Genomic DNA, 13,879 nt, shown 5'->3' with positions numbered 1-13,879 from the left:
AGAGAAAGAGAGAGAGAGAGAGAGAGAGAGAGAGAGAACAAAAAGTGAGGAAAAAGGAAAAATGTGAAAGGAAAAGTGAAAAACCGAAAAACAAAAGAATAGAACAAAATAAAACGAAATGAAACGAAACGAAACGAAACAAAAACAAAAACAAAAGAAAAAATAACGAGTTAAGCGCGAAGAACAGAGAAGGAACGAATAATACAATAACCTTACCTATCCCGACATATTGCTTCTCATAGCGTTGGATATGGTAATGTTTGAACAAAAAAGGAAAAAAAAGGAAGAAAAAAAAAAGAAAAGAAAAGAAACCCCAAAAAAAGAAAAAAAAAAGGAAGAAGAAACGTTAATTGAGCATTGTTATCTATGTAATACAACATAGGATGTTTTGTATTATATTTTCATAATAAATAGAAACGTAGAAAAAAAAACCAGAGACGTATTAACCAGAACCATTATAATATCATTTTATCATTTATTATTACAACCTACTCGAACCCTTTTAAACGGGTCATCACTTAAAATCCATTAAGCAATTTTCCTTTTCTATACTACGTTTAATTTATGTACATACGTACATATGCGTATGTAAGTATTTATATATGTATATATGTATATATGTATATATGTATATATGTATATATGTATGTTTGTATGTATGTATCTATGTATGTATAAAGATGTACTTCCTTACATACATATTTAGTGCGCACCTCCATTTTGTTTTATAATTTCTTGTAATTTTCTTTTTCTTTTCTCTCTCTCTCTCTCATTCTATCTCTATCTCTATCTCTCCAATCTTTCTTCCTATCTTTTTTTTGTCCTTTTTTTTTCTTTTTTCTTCCTCCTTCATTAATAATTCATAGCGTAACAAAACAATATGGGCTATCTCACGTTGTTCGTCACTATCTACAATAGTCGAACGATCGTTTATCGTCATATACTGTTTAAACTCATGATTGAAAAGGACTGGGGGAAGAAAATTCGAACAATAGACATAAGTAGAAATAGAATTAACCCCACGCATATAAATTTTCGAGGAAGGCAGATTTGGTAAGATAATGTCCACATTTTGCTTCGGTCTTATCAAGAAACACGATCCCTTGGCACGAAGGGACGAAGGACGTGCGTGATCAAGTAAATGGGGAAGGATTGTGAAAGCAATCAAATATATATATGTACATATCTATATATACATATGTATATCTATGTATACACATGTATACACATATATACATATGTATATATAGATATGTACATATATATATATAACGTGAAATGACGAAAATCGTTTAAAGATGAGAAATATTATGATTTATCGTTTTAATAAGAATAAGATAAGTTTTTTTCTTTTATTTTCTGACGAACAAATGATAAGGCGGAAGAAAAACTTTTCCGTTTAAAATAAGAAACCAAACGTTTATCTAATTTGTTTCTTCATTTTTTGTCGTAGAATTTTTCTGAAGAAAAAATAAACGCATTTACACGTACATATATATATATATATATATATATATATATATATATATATATAACGTAAATTTAAAAAATCAATTATAATCTATCATTTTGATAAAAAAAAATATATACATATATTATATTTCTTCATTTTCTGTCGAATAAATGATAAAGAAAGTATAAATAACGTTTAAAAAAAATACAAACCCATGTGCATACGTATATATGTATATAAATCTATATTTACACGAAATAACGAGAATTGTTTCAAAACAAGAAAGGTTTTAATTTATCGTTTTGATAAGAAATATATGGATAAATATTTTTTTTTATTTTTTTTTAATCTTTTCTTTTTCATTTTCTATTTTGTGTTGAACAAACGACAAGAACAAAGAATAACGTAACGTTTAAAATAAGCAACCAAATGTTTATCTAATTCATTTCTTCATCTCTCGTCGTAAAAATTTTCTAAAGATGAACCACTTGAGTCGTATACACTTTACGTACATATACAAGTATGTATGTAAATGTATCTAGGTATGTATGAACGTTCGACAAGAGTCAATAATTGGCTCGACTTGCTTTGGCACGAACTCAAGAGCAATCGACTGTTCTATAGAAACGGTCACGTATCGACTCTTCCATTATTATAGAGACATCGTTCTTGGTTAAAAACCCTTTCCTACAATCAACAATGAAGGTTCTTTACGTACGCAAGTCAAGCTGACGTTTGGATATTACTGAAAAAAGAAAAAGAAAAGAAAAGAAAAAAGAAATTAAAAACTTTAACAAGCTAGTTCAATATTCGTTTATCCGCTGATATTACTACAGCACCATTATCCAGATAATACTTTGAATTACCAACATACAAAAAAACTGAAAGAACAAAATACTACAGAATATTAGATAAGAATTTAGAATTAACGTACAATATAATATCATTGGATATTAGCAAAAGGACCGTTGTATAAAAATAAAATATATAAAAATAATATTTAAAAATAAAATATTTAGTCGATACTATTTATTAGTATTTAATCAATATAATTTATTATTATTAGTTATAGAGATATAAGGTCGATAACTGTCCATTATTTTGAAATCAATAATATGTACTTAACAACTTTACTTTACACCGAATTCTTTTTAAACATAAAAACGATAAACGAAATGATAGTAACAAATTATTTCCAAGCGATATATTCTAACATTGTGCAATGTCATTTTAAAGATAAAATTCAAATATCACCTTGAAAATAAGTATTAACGCTTATATATATATATATATATATATATATATATATATATACAAAGAAGATCGTACGTACAAATAATATTTTCAATGAAAAAACCTATATATATCTTATACATATATATATATATATATATATCTACATATGTATATATATATATATATATATATATATATCTACATATGTATATATATATATATATATATATATATATATATATAAACGTAAAAGTGAATATTTTTTTGAATTTACAACAGTAAGGTCTCCAGTAGTAGTTAAACGTTTTCTATAATGCTTTATATACGGTAATTTATGAAAAGGAACCATTAGATGTGCACATGTTATTTGGGAAAAATGATAAAGTTCATTTCATCCTTGCTCTTCATTTTTTTTCTCCAAGTTTATTTATTTAGTTGGTGTTTGGTCGCTGAATATTCACCAGTGATACAAACTACCAAAGGACCGGTGAAGGGTCTCGTTTTGACGACCATCAGAGAATCTAAGAAATACCATTCCTACAGAGGTATCCCTTACGGCAAACCACCAATTGGACATCTTCGATTTAGAGTAAGTATATCGTAATTAAAGCAAAAGGGGAGAGAGAGAGAGAGAGAGAGAAAGATTCGACATGAATTCGTCCAAAACGATTGAGAATTTTCTCTAGCAACCTGTCGAGATAGATCCATGGACCAAAGAGTTCGATGCTACAAAGGATGGTCCTATTTGTCCACAAATGAATAATAACAAATTCATCGGCCAAGAGGATTGTCTGAATCTCAATGTCTATACGCCGCAGGTGATTTTCCATCTTTATGTTATTTAACATGTTAACTATCAAAACGATATATTCAACAAAAGCAATTTATAAAAATATTCTTGTAAACAATCTGCATAACAAAGTGTATTATCATATCCATTCATAATGCCATGTTAAATTAATAGCAAGAAATATTTCTCCACTTTTACGATCATTAAGTAAAAGAATATTACTACACTACTCATTTATAATATTTTAACTCATAGGAATTACAATCATAATAGTCACTTATTTTGATTGGATTAATAAATTTTATTTTACAATGTTTCCCAATAGCTTCCTAATGATGGGAAAGACACTAATCTTAAAGCTGTTATGTATTGGATTCATGGAGGAGCATTCGTTGTTGGGGCAGCTTCGAAATTTTATTTCTCTCCTGATTATCTGATCGAAGAAGACATCGTAGTCGTCACTGTTAATTACCGGTTGGGGGCTCTTGGTACGATAACTAATTTATCCAGTAATTGGAAAATCGGTAGATAAAATTAATGTTGAGAAATGAAATCCAAATTTTTCTAAGCTTTTAGAAAATGACGACGAATATACGCGTAACTACGTTAATTCTTTCATTAATAAGATAACAACAATGAAACAGCAAGACATCTAGTCCAACTAAGTTCCAACTAACTTAACGAAAGTTACGATTAAGAATAGTTGATAGAATAAATATGTTAATGGAGAAAAAATTCGGTATTACTATATCATTATGACAAATAGCTTTGGCCGATTATCAACACTTTTAAAATGAAATACTAATTAAATAAGTAATAACATAACGAGCAAATTAACAAATCAGTCTTAATAATACTTCGCATAGGATTTTTAGCGTTGCAACATCAAAATGCAACTGGCAATGCAGGCCTAAAAGATCAAAATCTTGGTCTAAAATGGGTTCGCGACAACATCGCAAACTTTGGTGGTAATCCAAACAAAGTAACGATAGTTGGTGAAAGTTCTGGGGGCGTTAGTGTAGATTTTCATATACTTTCAGAGAAATCGAAAGGTATCCAATTATTTTCTTTTACGCTCAAAATCAAAATTTATTTAACACTCAACTTATCTTCAATTTCATTCTAATTACAGGTCTATTCCGTAGTTCAATCGCTATGAGTGGGGTATCATTAGCTTACTATGCATTCAGTACTCCAGAAGATGCAACACAAACAGCTTACGAATTCGCTAAGGAACTTGATTCAACAGCAATGAACGTTGACGAGTTACTTGAATTTTATTATAAAGTCGATGTAGAAAATTTGACTAGAACAATTTCAAACACAACGAAAGTAAAAATTACTTTCAGAAATTATTCCATTTATTTTTCTATTTAATAGAAATTTTCATATGTTCAATGTTTTAGATGGATATTCCCTTGAAGCCAACTCTGGAAAATCCAAATTACGGTCCAGATTGGTTCTTAACCGAATGTTCGTTAAAGAGATACGGATCTGGAAATTATAATCACGGATCTCATATGTTAGGCTATACCAAAGACGAAGTTATTTCATTCATAGATAGTGAGTATACTTGCTATTCATTCTATTTACATTAACTTCATATTATTGTTTTGAATTTTATAGCAATGGAAGATACTTTCGAATGTGTAAAATTGATTTGGATAAAAGCTTTACAGCTTGGAATTACAAAAATCGACATGCCAAATATAAAAGATGGTATAACGAATGCCACTTTACGTCAAATCATAAAGGTAAGTTAAATTAAGAAATAGGTACGATTTTGAATAAATAAACTCTGTTATAATACTTCTAGACTGCTACGGACATTGTATATGTATCTCCTATTGATTACAAGCAAAAATTAATGGCAAAATTCGACGATCCCATTTATTATTATCGATATGATTTCTTTTATAACAAATCGCTACACAAAATTCTATTTGGCATTGATATGGATGGTAAGTTTTATTATATATCCATTTTATATATTGTATATGTATGGCTTGAGATTTATACATTAAGAGTATTAGTCTTAGATGTTACTAAAAGTTAAGAGATGAATAATAGGAATACTAGCAGCAATATCGAATAAGAAATTCTGATCTGAAAATATTCCGATCAATTAATACTTGAATATGAGAACGTAGTTATTTATATAATAGATCCTTATTTATTACCTTCTATTCCATTATATCATATACGATGAGATAAATACGTTCATAACAGATGATCAAAAGTAGCATTCTCCAGCATCAATGAATCCTTAGGTTTAACAGCCTGCACGAGAGACTATGTTTGATCCTTTCTAACATTTCTGGAAATGTTTAAAACAGCGAATAAGGATTTTTGCCAAAAGGTATACTCATTAACCACAGGTGTCTCGTAGACAATCATTTACATGATCTTAGAGAAAAAATAATCTAGTGTTGTAGAGTGACATACACTTTGTAAAAAAGGTGTCCGTAATCCATTTTTCTACTGTTTTGATTAATAACCTTTAAATGCGGCATTTTCGGTATGTCCCCTTATCTAATATTAGTGCATATCACCTTCCTTCATTATTCCTAAATATAATTTCATTATTCCGAAATATCACCACCAAATAACTCTACTGTGGGGCTACTATCAGTCTGTCTATTCCTCATTTGTATGTCACAATTGCTCATCTATGTCTTAATGGATCTAATCCTTTGAAAGTTGACACCACATGAACTAATTAATTACTATATTAAACAGTAGTAATTAGCAATATGAGAATCATAAATAAAAATGTCTTTTCTCTAAAAGAACAAGTTTATACGCGCATATATAAAGATCAAAACGACAAGTTAACTTTGAAAGATGTTTGCAACGATTTGAGGGTTGTTCTAGCTCGATTCAAGGTTATATATAGAACGACTGTATTTTATTGATCGAGTAACTGATAATTAGTAACATCATGGCCTGCCTATAAAGCTCTCTAGAAAGGATGACAGTTACTTAGATTAGTATTAGTTACCTAGATACTTGGAAAATATCAAAAGTGTTTTACATGGATCATCATAAATTTATTATTAAGTATTTTCAAATTTCTAAAGTTTAGAAGTACTATTGCATCCATTCGAAAATCTTTGGAAATCTTTAGGTGAGATCACAGTCAGTGAGAGAATTTTTTTCCTGAGGTATTCTTCATTAAATATAGATGCTTCGTAGACAAATGTTTTTACATGATCACATTCAAAAAATCGTTTTACATGTAAAAATGATGAAAAATAATATTGGATACTGGATTTTTAAATATTAATATCTGTACCGAGCCCGTTTCATAATAATAGTACCATAAGAAATCATTAGTTGATCTTTTAGCTATAAATAAGAAAAATTTGTAACTCTTTACTTATTCAATCTTTTACCTTTATTTTTTTTTATTAATCACAATAATTAATTGTTATAGGTGCTGCACATGGTGATGAATTAGAAATGATATTTTATTCAGATTTATTCCAAGTAAATCCCAATGTAAAGAATAGGATGACGCTGGTACAAAAAAGGATGACACGTTTGTGGACGAATTTTATTAAATACGGGTTAGAATCCAAAATAGATTGTCTATTAGCAAGCAATGTCGTAGGTGGAAAACTTCGATTAATATTTACTTGTTTACTAGAAATCCAACTCCAAATGGAACCAACGATACTTTACTAAACGTTGTTTGGCCAGATTCGAGAGAATCTGGTAAAATGTTGTGGTTGAACGATGATTTGGAAATACATGATCGATACAAGAGTCAAGACGTCACTATGATTGAAACTGGGTTACAATTAAACGGTGGACAAAGAAACGGATGTAATATCAAATGGAAAAAATAACATACAAGATTAATTATTATTCTCTTGAGTTAAATAATTTCTGAAATAGTCAACTTAATTGAGATTTAATTTTTAATATGGTATCATTATAAGTGGAATTTAATTATTAAGTGATGTTACCATCAATTGTAAATCCGGCCATTTATTACTTAATATCTATGCGATTAGCTCTTAAGTACACATTCTGTATTCATTGAAACCGATATTTGATTAATAAATCTTTATTTAGGATTCGTTAAAAAAGGTAATTCATCAATAAATCTGTGTTTTCATTCCATGAAACCACTAACCGCTGGTTAACGTATCTGCATTCTACAATTTTGTGTTTTTATTAGTAAACTAACAAGACTGTATCTAATAGTTAATAAATACGTAATAAGTTGAACGCTTATCAATTCTTTCATAACTTTATAGAACGTTACTCGCCCAGAATTAAGAAGAAAATCCGTTCGTAAATAATTACATCGTCCGAAAAAAAGGAAAGAGGTTTGAAATCGATAATTTGAATACGTTGTTCTCTGATTCATTCGTTTTTTCAGCCTGTTTTACTGTTACTATCAGGCTACTTAGTATTATATCTTACCGATAAAGTAGCACAGGACAGTATTCATCATCGTTAATTTCTTAGGTTTAATATCTGGCAAAGTTTTCACGATCAGACTGAAAAAAACTGATAATTTAAAATTGCGTAGGAATATGTAACACGCTTACCGATTCCAAAGATTCAATTAAAGAAACATGCAATATTTAAATTCCGAATGGTTAATTCGCGTTCGGAATCTACGTTTCGTTAAACAAAAATACAGAAGTTATACGGCAATTATGCTTTTTTTGACATATGCAACATTATCAACTTTGATTAATTACCGATACGTTCGATATATAAACTGTAGAACTGAATAAACACAGAATCCTTTTGATATATTATATTTATGACATGCTACGGTACTGGTCAATGATTTCATTACTTGACCATGTGATTGTTTTTTGTACTTAAGAAATAAATTTATTAACGAGTAAAAAGTTTTAAGATATCAATAAAGTTTGTCCATATGCATATCATGAGATTGTAGCAATCTGTAAATAACTTATTCCATGAAATTATATGCTATATTTTTATGCTAGAACGTTGAAATGTATTACGAAATTCTGATAGGTGTCAAGTCACACAATAATGGACATATATAAATGATAATACGTGTATGCGTATATATTTACTGTTACGATAACAATACCCACCAGTCCGACATTAGCATTTCCTAAATTACTTTTAGTAGTTAACCAACCAGATAGCCATTAGCTATCTATTTTGGCTGAGCTAACATCGAAGATGTACAATATGTCTTTGCTCTACATTTTTCTCTTCTTGAGTTGGTCCTCGGCAGCTGAATTCTCACCAGTGATACAAACTACCAAAGGAACGGTGAAGGGTCTCGTTTTGACGACCATCAGAGAATCTAAGAAATATCATTCCTATAGAGGTATCCCTTACGGCAAACCACCAATTGGACATCTTCGATTTAGAGTAAGTATATCGTAATTAAGGGAAAAGGGGAGAGAGAGAGAGAGGGAGAGAGAGAAAGATTCAACATGAATTCGACCAAAACGATTGAGAATTTCCTCTAGCCACCTCTCGAGATAGATCCATGGACCAAAGAGTTCGATGCTACAAAGGATGGTCCTATTTGTCCACAAATGAATAATAACAAATTCATCGGCCAAGAGGATTGTCTGAATCTCAATGTCTATACGCCGCAGGTGATTTTCTATCTTTATGTTATTTAACATGTTAACTATCAAAACGATATATTCAACAAAAGCAATTTATAAAAATATTCTTGTAAACAATCTGCATAACAAAGTGTATTATCATATCCATTCATAATGCCATGTTAAATTAATAGCAAGAAATATTTCTTCACTTTAACGATCATTAAGTAAAAGAATATTACTACACTACTCATTTATAATATTTTAACCCATAGGAATTACAATCATAATAGTCACTTATTTTGATTGGATTAATAAATTTTATTTTACAATAGCTTCCTAATGATGGGAAAGACACTAATCTTAAAGCTGTTATGTATTGGATTCATGGAGGAGCATTCGTTGTTGGGGCAGCATCGAAATTTTATTACTCTCCTGATTATCTGATCGAAGAAGACATCGTAGTCGTCACTGTTAATTACCGGTTGGATGCTCTTGGTACGATAACTAATTTATCCAGTAAATGGAAAATCGGTAGATAAAATTAATGTTGAGAAATGAAATCCAAATTTTTCTAAGCTTTTAGAAAATGACGACGAATATACGCGTAACTACGTTAATTCTTTCATTAATAAGATAACAACAATGAAACAGCAAGACATCTAGTCCAACTAAGTTCCAACTAACTTGACGAAAGTTACGATTAAGAATAGTTGATAGAATAAATATGTTAATGGAGAAAAAATTCGGTATTACTATATCATTATGACAAATAGCTTTGGCCGATTATCAACACTTTTAAAATGAAATACTAATTAAATAAGTAATAACATAACGAGCAAATTAACAAATCAGTTTTAATAATATTTCGCATAGGATTTTTAGCGTTGCAACATCAAAATGCAACTGGTAATGCAGGCCTAAAAGATCAAAATCTTGGTCTAAAATGGGTTCGCGACAACATCGCAAACTTTGGTGGTAATCCAAACAAAGTAACGATAGTTGGTGAAAGTTCTGGGGGCGTTAGTGTAGATTTTCATATACTTTCAGAGAAATCGAAAGGTATCCAATTATTTCCTTTTATGCTCAAAATCAAAATTTATTTAACACTCAACTTATCTTCAATTTCATTCTAATTACAGGTCTATTCCGTAGTTCAATCGCTATGAGTGGGGTGTCATTAGCTTACTATGCATTCAGTACTCCAGAAGATGCAACACAAACAGCTTACGAATTCGCTACGGAATTTGATTCAACAGCAATGAACGTTGACGAGTTACTTGAATTTTATTATAAAGTCGATGTAGAAAATTTGACTAGAACAATTTCAAACACAACGAAAGTAAAAATTACTTTCAGAAATTATTCTATTTATATTTCTATTTAATAGAAATTTTCATATGCCCAATGTTTTAGTTGAATATTACCTTGAAGCCAACTCTGGAAAATCCAAATTACGGTCCAGATTGGTTCTTAACCGAATGTTCGTTAAAGAGATACAGATCTGGAAATTATAATCACGGATCTCATATGTTAGGCTATACTAAAGACGAAATTATTTCATTCATAGATAGTGAATATTCTTGCTATTCATTCTATTTACATTGACTTTATATTATTATTTTGTATTTATAGCAATGGAAGGTATTCTCGAGTCTGTGAAATTTTCTTGGACATACGCTTTACAACTTGGAATTACAAAAATCGACATGCCAAATATAGAGTATGGTATAACGAATGCCACCTTACGTCAAATCATAAAGGTAAGTTAAATTAAGAAATAGATACGATTTTGAATAAATTAACTGTGTTATAATACTTTCTAGACTGCTACGGAAATTTCACAAATATCTCCTATAGATTACAAGCAAAAATTAATGTCAAAATTCGACGATCCCATTTATTATTATCGATATGATTTCTTTTATAACAAATCGCTACACAACATTCTATTTGGCATTGATATGGATGGTAAGTTTTATTATATATCCATTTTATATATTGTATATGTATGGCTTGAGATTTATACATTAAGAGTATTAGTCTTAGATGTTACTAAAAGTTAAGAGATGAATAATAGGAATACTAGCAGCAATATCGAATAAGAAATTCTGATCTGAAAATATTCCGATCAATTAATACTTGAATATGAGAACGTAGTTGTTTATATATTAGATCATTATTTACTACCGCCTACTCCATTATATCATAACATGATAAGATGAATACGTTAATAACAGATGATCAAAAGTAGCATTCTCCAGCATCTATGAATCCTTAGGTTTAACAGCCTGCACGAGAGACTATATTGAATCCATTCTAACAATTCTGGAAATATTTAAAACGGCCAATAAGGATTTTTGCCAAGAGGTATACTCATTAACCACAGGTGTCTCGTAGACAATCATTTACATGATTTTAGAGAAAAAATAATATATATTAGAGAAAAGATAATAATAGTGTCGTAGAGTGACATACACTTTATATAAAGTGTGTCCGTAATCCATTTTTCTACGGTGTTGACTAATAACTTTAAATGCGGCATTTTCGGTATGTCCTACTTATCTAATATTGGTATATATCTCCTTTTTTCATTATTCCTAAATATAATTTCATTATTCCGAAATATCACCACCAAATAACTCTACTGCGGGGCTACTATCTGTCTGTCTATTCCTCATTTGTATGTCACAATTGCTCACCTATGTCTTAATGGATCTAATCCTTTGAAAGTTGACACCACATGAACTAATTAATTACTATATTAAACAGTAGTAATTAGCAATATGAGAATCAAAAATAAAAATGTCATTTCTCTAATAGAACAAGTTTATACGGGCATATATAAAGATCAAAACGACAAGTTAACTTTGAAAGAAGTTTGTTACGATTTGAGAGCTGTTTGTTTTTGCTCGATTCAAGGTTAAATATAGAACGACTGTATTTTATTGATCGAGTAACTGATAATTAATAACATCATGGCCTGCCTATAAAGTTCTTTAGAAAGGATGATATTTACTTAAATTAGTATTAGTTACCTAGATACTTGGAAAATATCAAAAGTGTTTTACATGGATCATCATAAATTTATTATTAAGTATTTTCAATTTTCTACAGTTTAGAAGTACTATTGCATCCATTCGAAAATCTCTGGAAATCTTTAGGTGAGATCACATTCAGTAAGAATTTTTCTCCTGAGGTATTCTTCATTAAATATAAGTGCTTCGTAGACAAATGTTTTTACATGATCACATTCAAAAAATCGTTTTATATGTAAAATTGATGAAAAATAATATTGGGTACTGGATTTTTAAATATTAATATCTGTATCGAGCCCGTTTCACAATTATAGTACCATAAGAAATCATTAGATGATCTTTTAGCTATAAATAAGAGAAATTTGTAACTTTTACTTATTCAATCTTTTTATTTTATTTTTTTTTTATTAATCATAATATTTAATTGTTATAAGTGCTGCACATGTTGATGAAATAGAAATGATATTTCATTCAGATTTATTCCAAGTAAATCCGAATGTAAAGAACAGGATGACACTGTTACAAAAAAGGATGACACGTATGTGGGCGAATTTTATTAAATACGGGTTAGAAACCAAAATGGATTGTCTAGTAGCAAGCAATGTCGTAAGTGGAAAACTTCGATTAATATTCACTTGTTTACTAGAAATCCAACTCCAAATGGTACCAACGATACTTTACTAAACGTTGTTTGGCCAAATTCGAAAGAATCTGGTAAAATGTTGTGGTTAAACGATGATTTGGAAATACATGAACGATACAAGAGTCAAGACATCACTATGATCGAAACTGGGTTACAATTAAACGGTGGACCAAGAGACGGATGTAATACGAAATGGAAAAAATAACATACAAGGTTAATTATTATTTTCTTGAGTTAAATAATTCCTGAAATAGTCAACTTAATTGAAATTTAATTTTTAATATGGTATCATTATAAGTGGAATTTAATTATTAAGTGATGTTACAATCAATTATAAATCCGGCCATTTAATACTTAATATCTATGCGATTAGTTCTTAAGTACACATTCTGTATTCATTGAAACTGATATTTGATTAATAAATCCTTATATAGGATTCGTTAAAAAAGGTAATTCATCAATGAATCTGTGTTTTGCATGCCATGAAACCGTTAACCGCTGGTTAACGTATCTGCATTCTACAATTTCGTGTTTTTATTAGTAAACTAACAAGACTATTTCTAATAGTTAATAAATATGTAATAAGTTCAACACTTATCAATTCTTTCATAACTTTATAGAACGTTACTCGCCCAGAATTAAGAAGAAAATCCGTTCTTGAATAATTACATCGTCCGAAAAAAAGGTAAGAAACTTGAAATCGTTAATTTTAATACGTTGTTCTCTGATTCATTCGTTTTTTCAGCCTGTTTTACTGTTACTATCAGGCTACTTACTATTTTATCTTACCGATAAAGTAGCTCAGGACAGTATTCATCATCGTTAATTTCTTAGGTTTAATATCTGGCAAAGTTTTCACGATCAGACTGAAAAAAAATGATAATTTAAAATTATGTAGAAAAATGTAACACGTTTATCGATTCCAAAGATTCACTTAAATAAACATGCAATATTTAAATTCCGAATGGTTAATTCGCGTTCGGAATCTACGTTTCGTTAAACAAAAATACAGAAGTTATACGGCAATTATGCTTTTTTTGACATATGCAACATTATCAACTTTGATTAATTACCGATACGTTCGATATATAAACTGTAGAACTGAATAAACACAGAATCCTTTTGATATATTATATTTATGACATGCTACGGTACTGG

The 13,879-nt window shown here is 29.5% G+C and overlaps 2 protein-coding genes across 4 annotated transcripts; both read left to right on the top strand.

The window, feature by feature from the left end:
• Positions 1-2,937: 2,937 nt before the first annotated feature.
• On the top strand, positions 2,938-7,578 carry LOC118447660 (juvenile hormone esterase-like). The gene is made up of 10 exons (XM_035879861.2): positions 2,938-3,278; positions 3,376-3,507; positions 3,805-3,967; positions 4,346-4,531; positions 4,612-4,811; positions 4,886-5,042; positions 5,106-5,233; positions 5,296-5,440; positions 6,916-7,048; positions 7,129-7,578. The coding sequence occupies exons 1-10, from the start codon at positions 3,042-3,044 to the stop codon at positions 7,328-7,330; spliced, it is 1,683 nt and encodes a 560-aa protein (XP_035735754.2). The 5' UTR covers positions 2,938-3,041; the 3' UTR covers positions 7,331-7,578.
• Positions 7,579-8,603: 1,025 nt separating this feature from the next.
• LOC118447663 (carboxylic ester hydrolase-like) lies at positions 8,604-13,580 on the top strand. Of its 3 annotated transcripts, XR_014982096.1 has the most exons (11): positions 8,604-8,855; positions 8,957-9,088; positions 9,376-9,538; positions 9,917-10,102; positions 10,183-10,382; positions 10,457-10,572; positions 10,676-10,803; positions 10,867-11,011; positions 12,725-12,934; positions 13,342-13,406; positions 13,467-13,580. XR_014982096.1 is itself a non-coding variant. In XM_085656655.1 (9 exons), exons 1-9 carry the CDS (start codon positions 8,661-8,663, stop codon positions 11,438-11,440), a joined length of 1,425 nt encoding a protein of 474 aa, XP_085512781.1. In that variant the 5' UTR covers positions 8,604-8,660; the 3' UTR covers positions 11,441-11,458. The 3 variants fall into 3 exon arrangements, 1 of the variants encoding a protein (XP_085512781.1); XR_014982097.1 differs by lacking the exons at positions 12,725-12,934; positions 13,342-13,406; positions 13,467-13,580 and adding an exon at positions 11,322-11,439; XM_085656655.1 differs by lacking the exons at positions 12,725-12,934; positions 13,342-13,406; positions 13,467-13,580 and adding an exon at positions 11,322-11,458 and having other exon boundaries at positions 10,457-10,613.
• Positions 13,581-13,879: the final 299 nt, after the last annotated feature.

This window comes from Vespa mandarinia, chromosome 1 (assembly GCF_050613455.1).
Source record: "Vespa mandarinia isolate Hongniang chromosome 1, ASM5061345v1, whole genome shotgun sequence".
In the NCBI taxonomy this organism is placed as follows: domain Eukaryota; kingdom Metazoa; phylum Arthropoda; class Insecta; order Hymenoptera; family Vespidae; genus Vespa; species Vespa mandarinia.
This window is presented reverse-complemented; position numbering and strand designations above follow the sequence as displayed.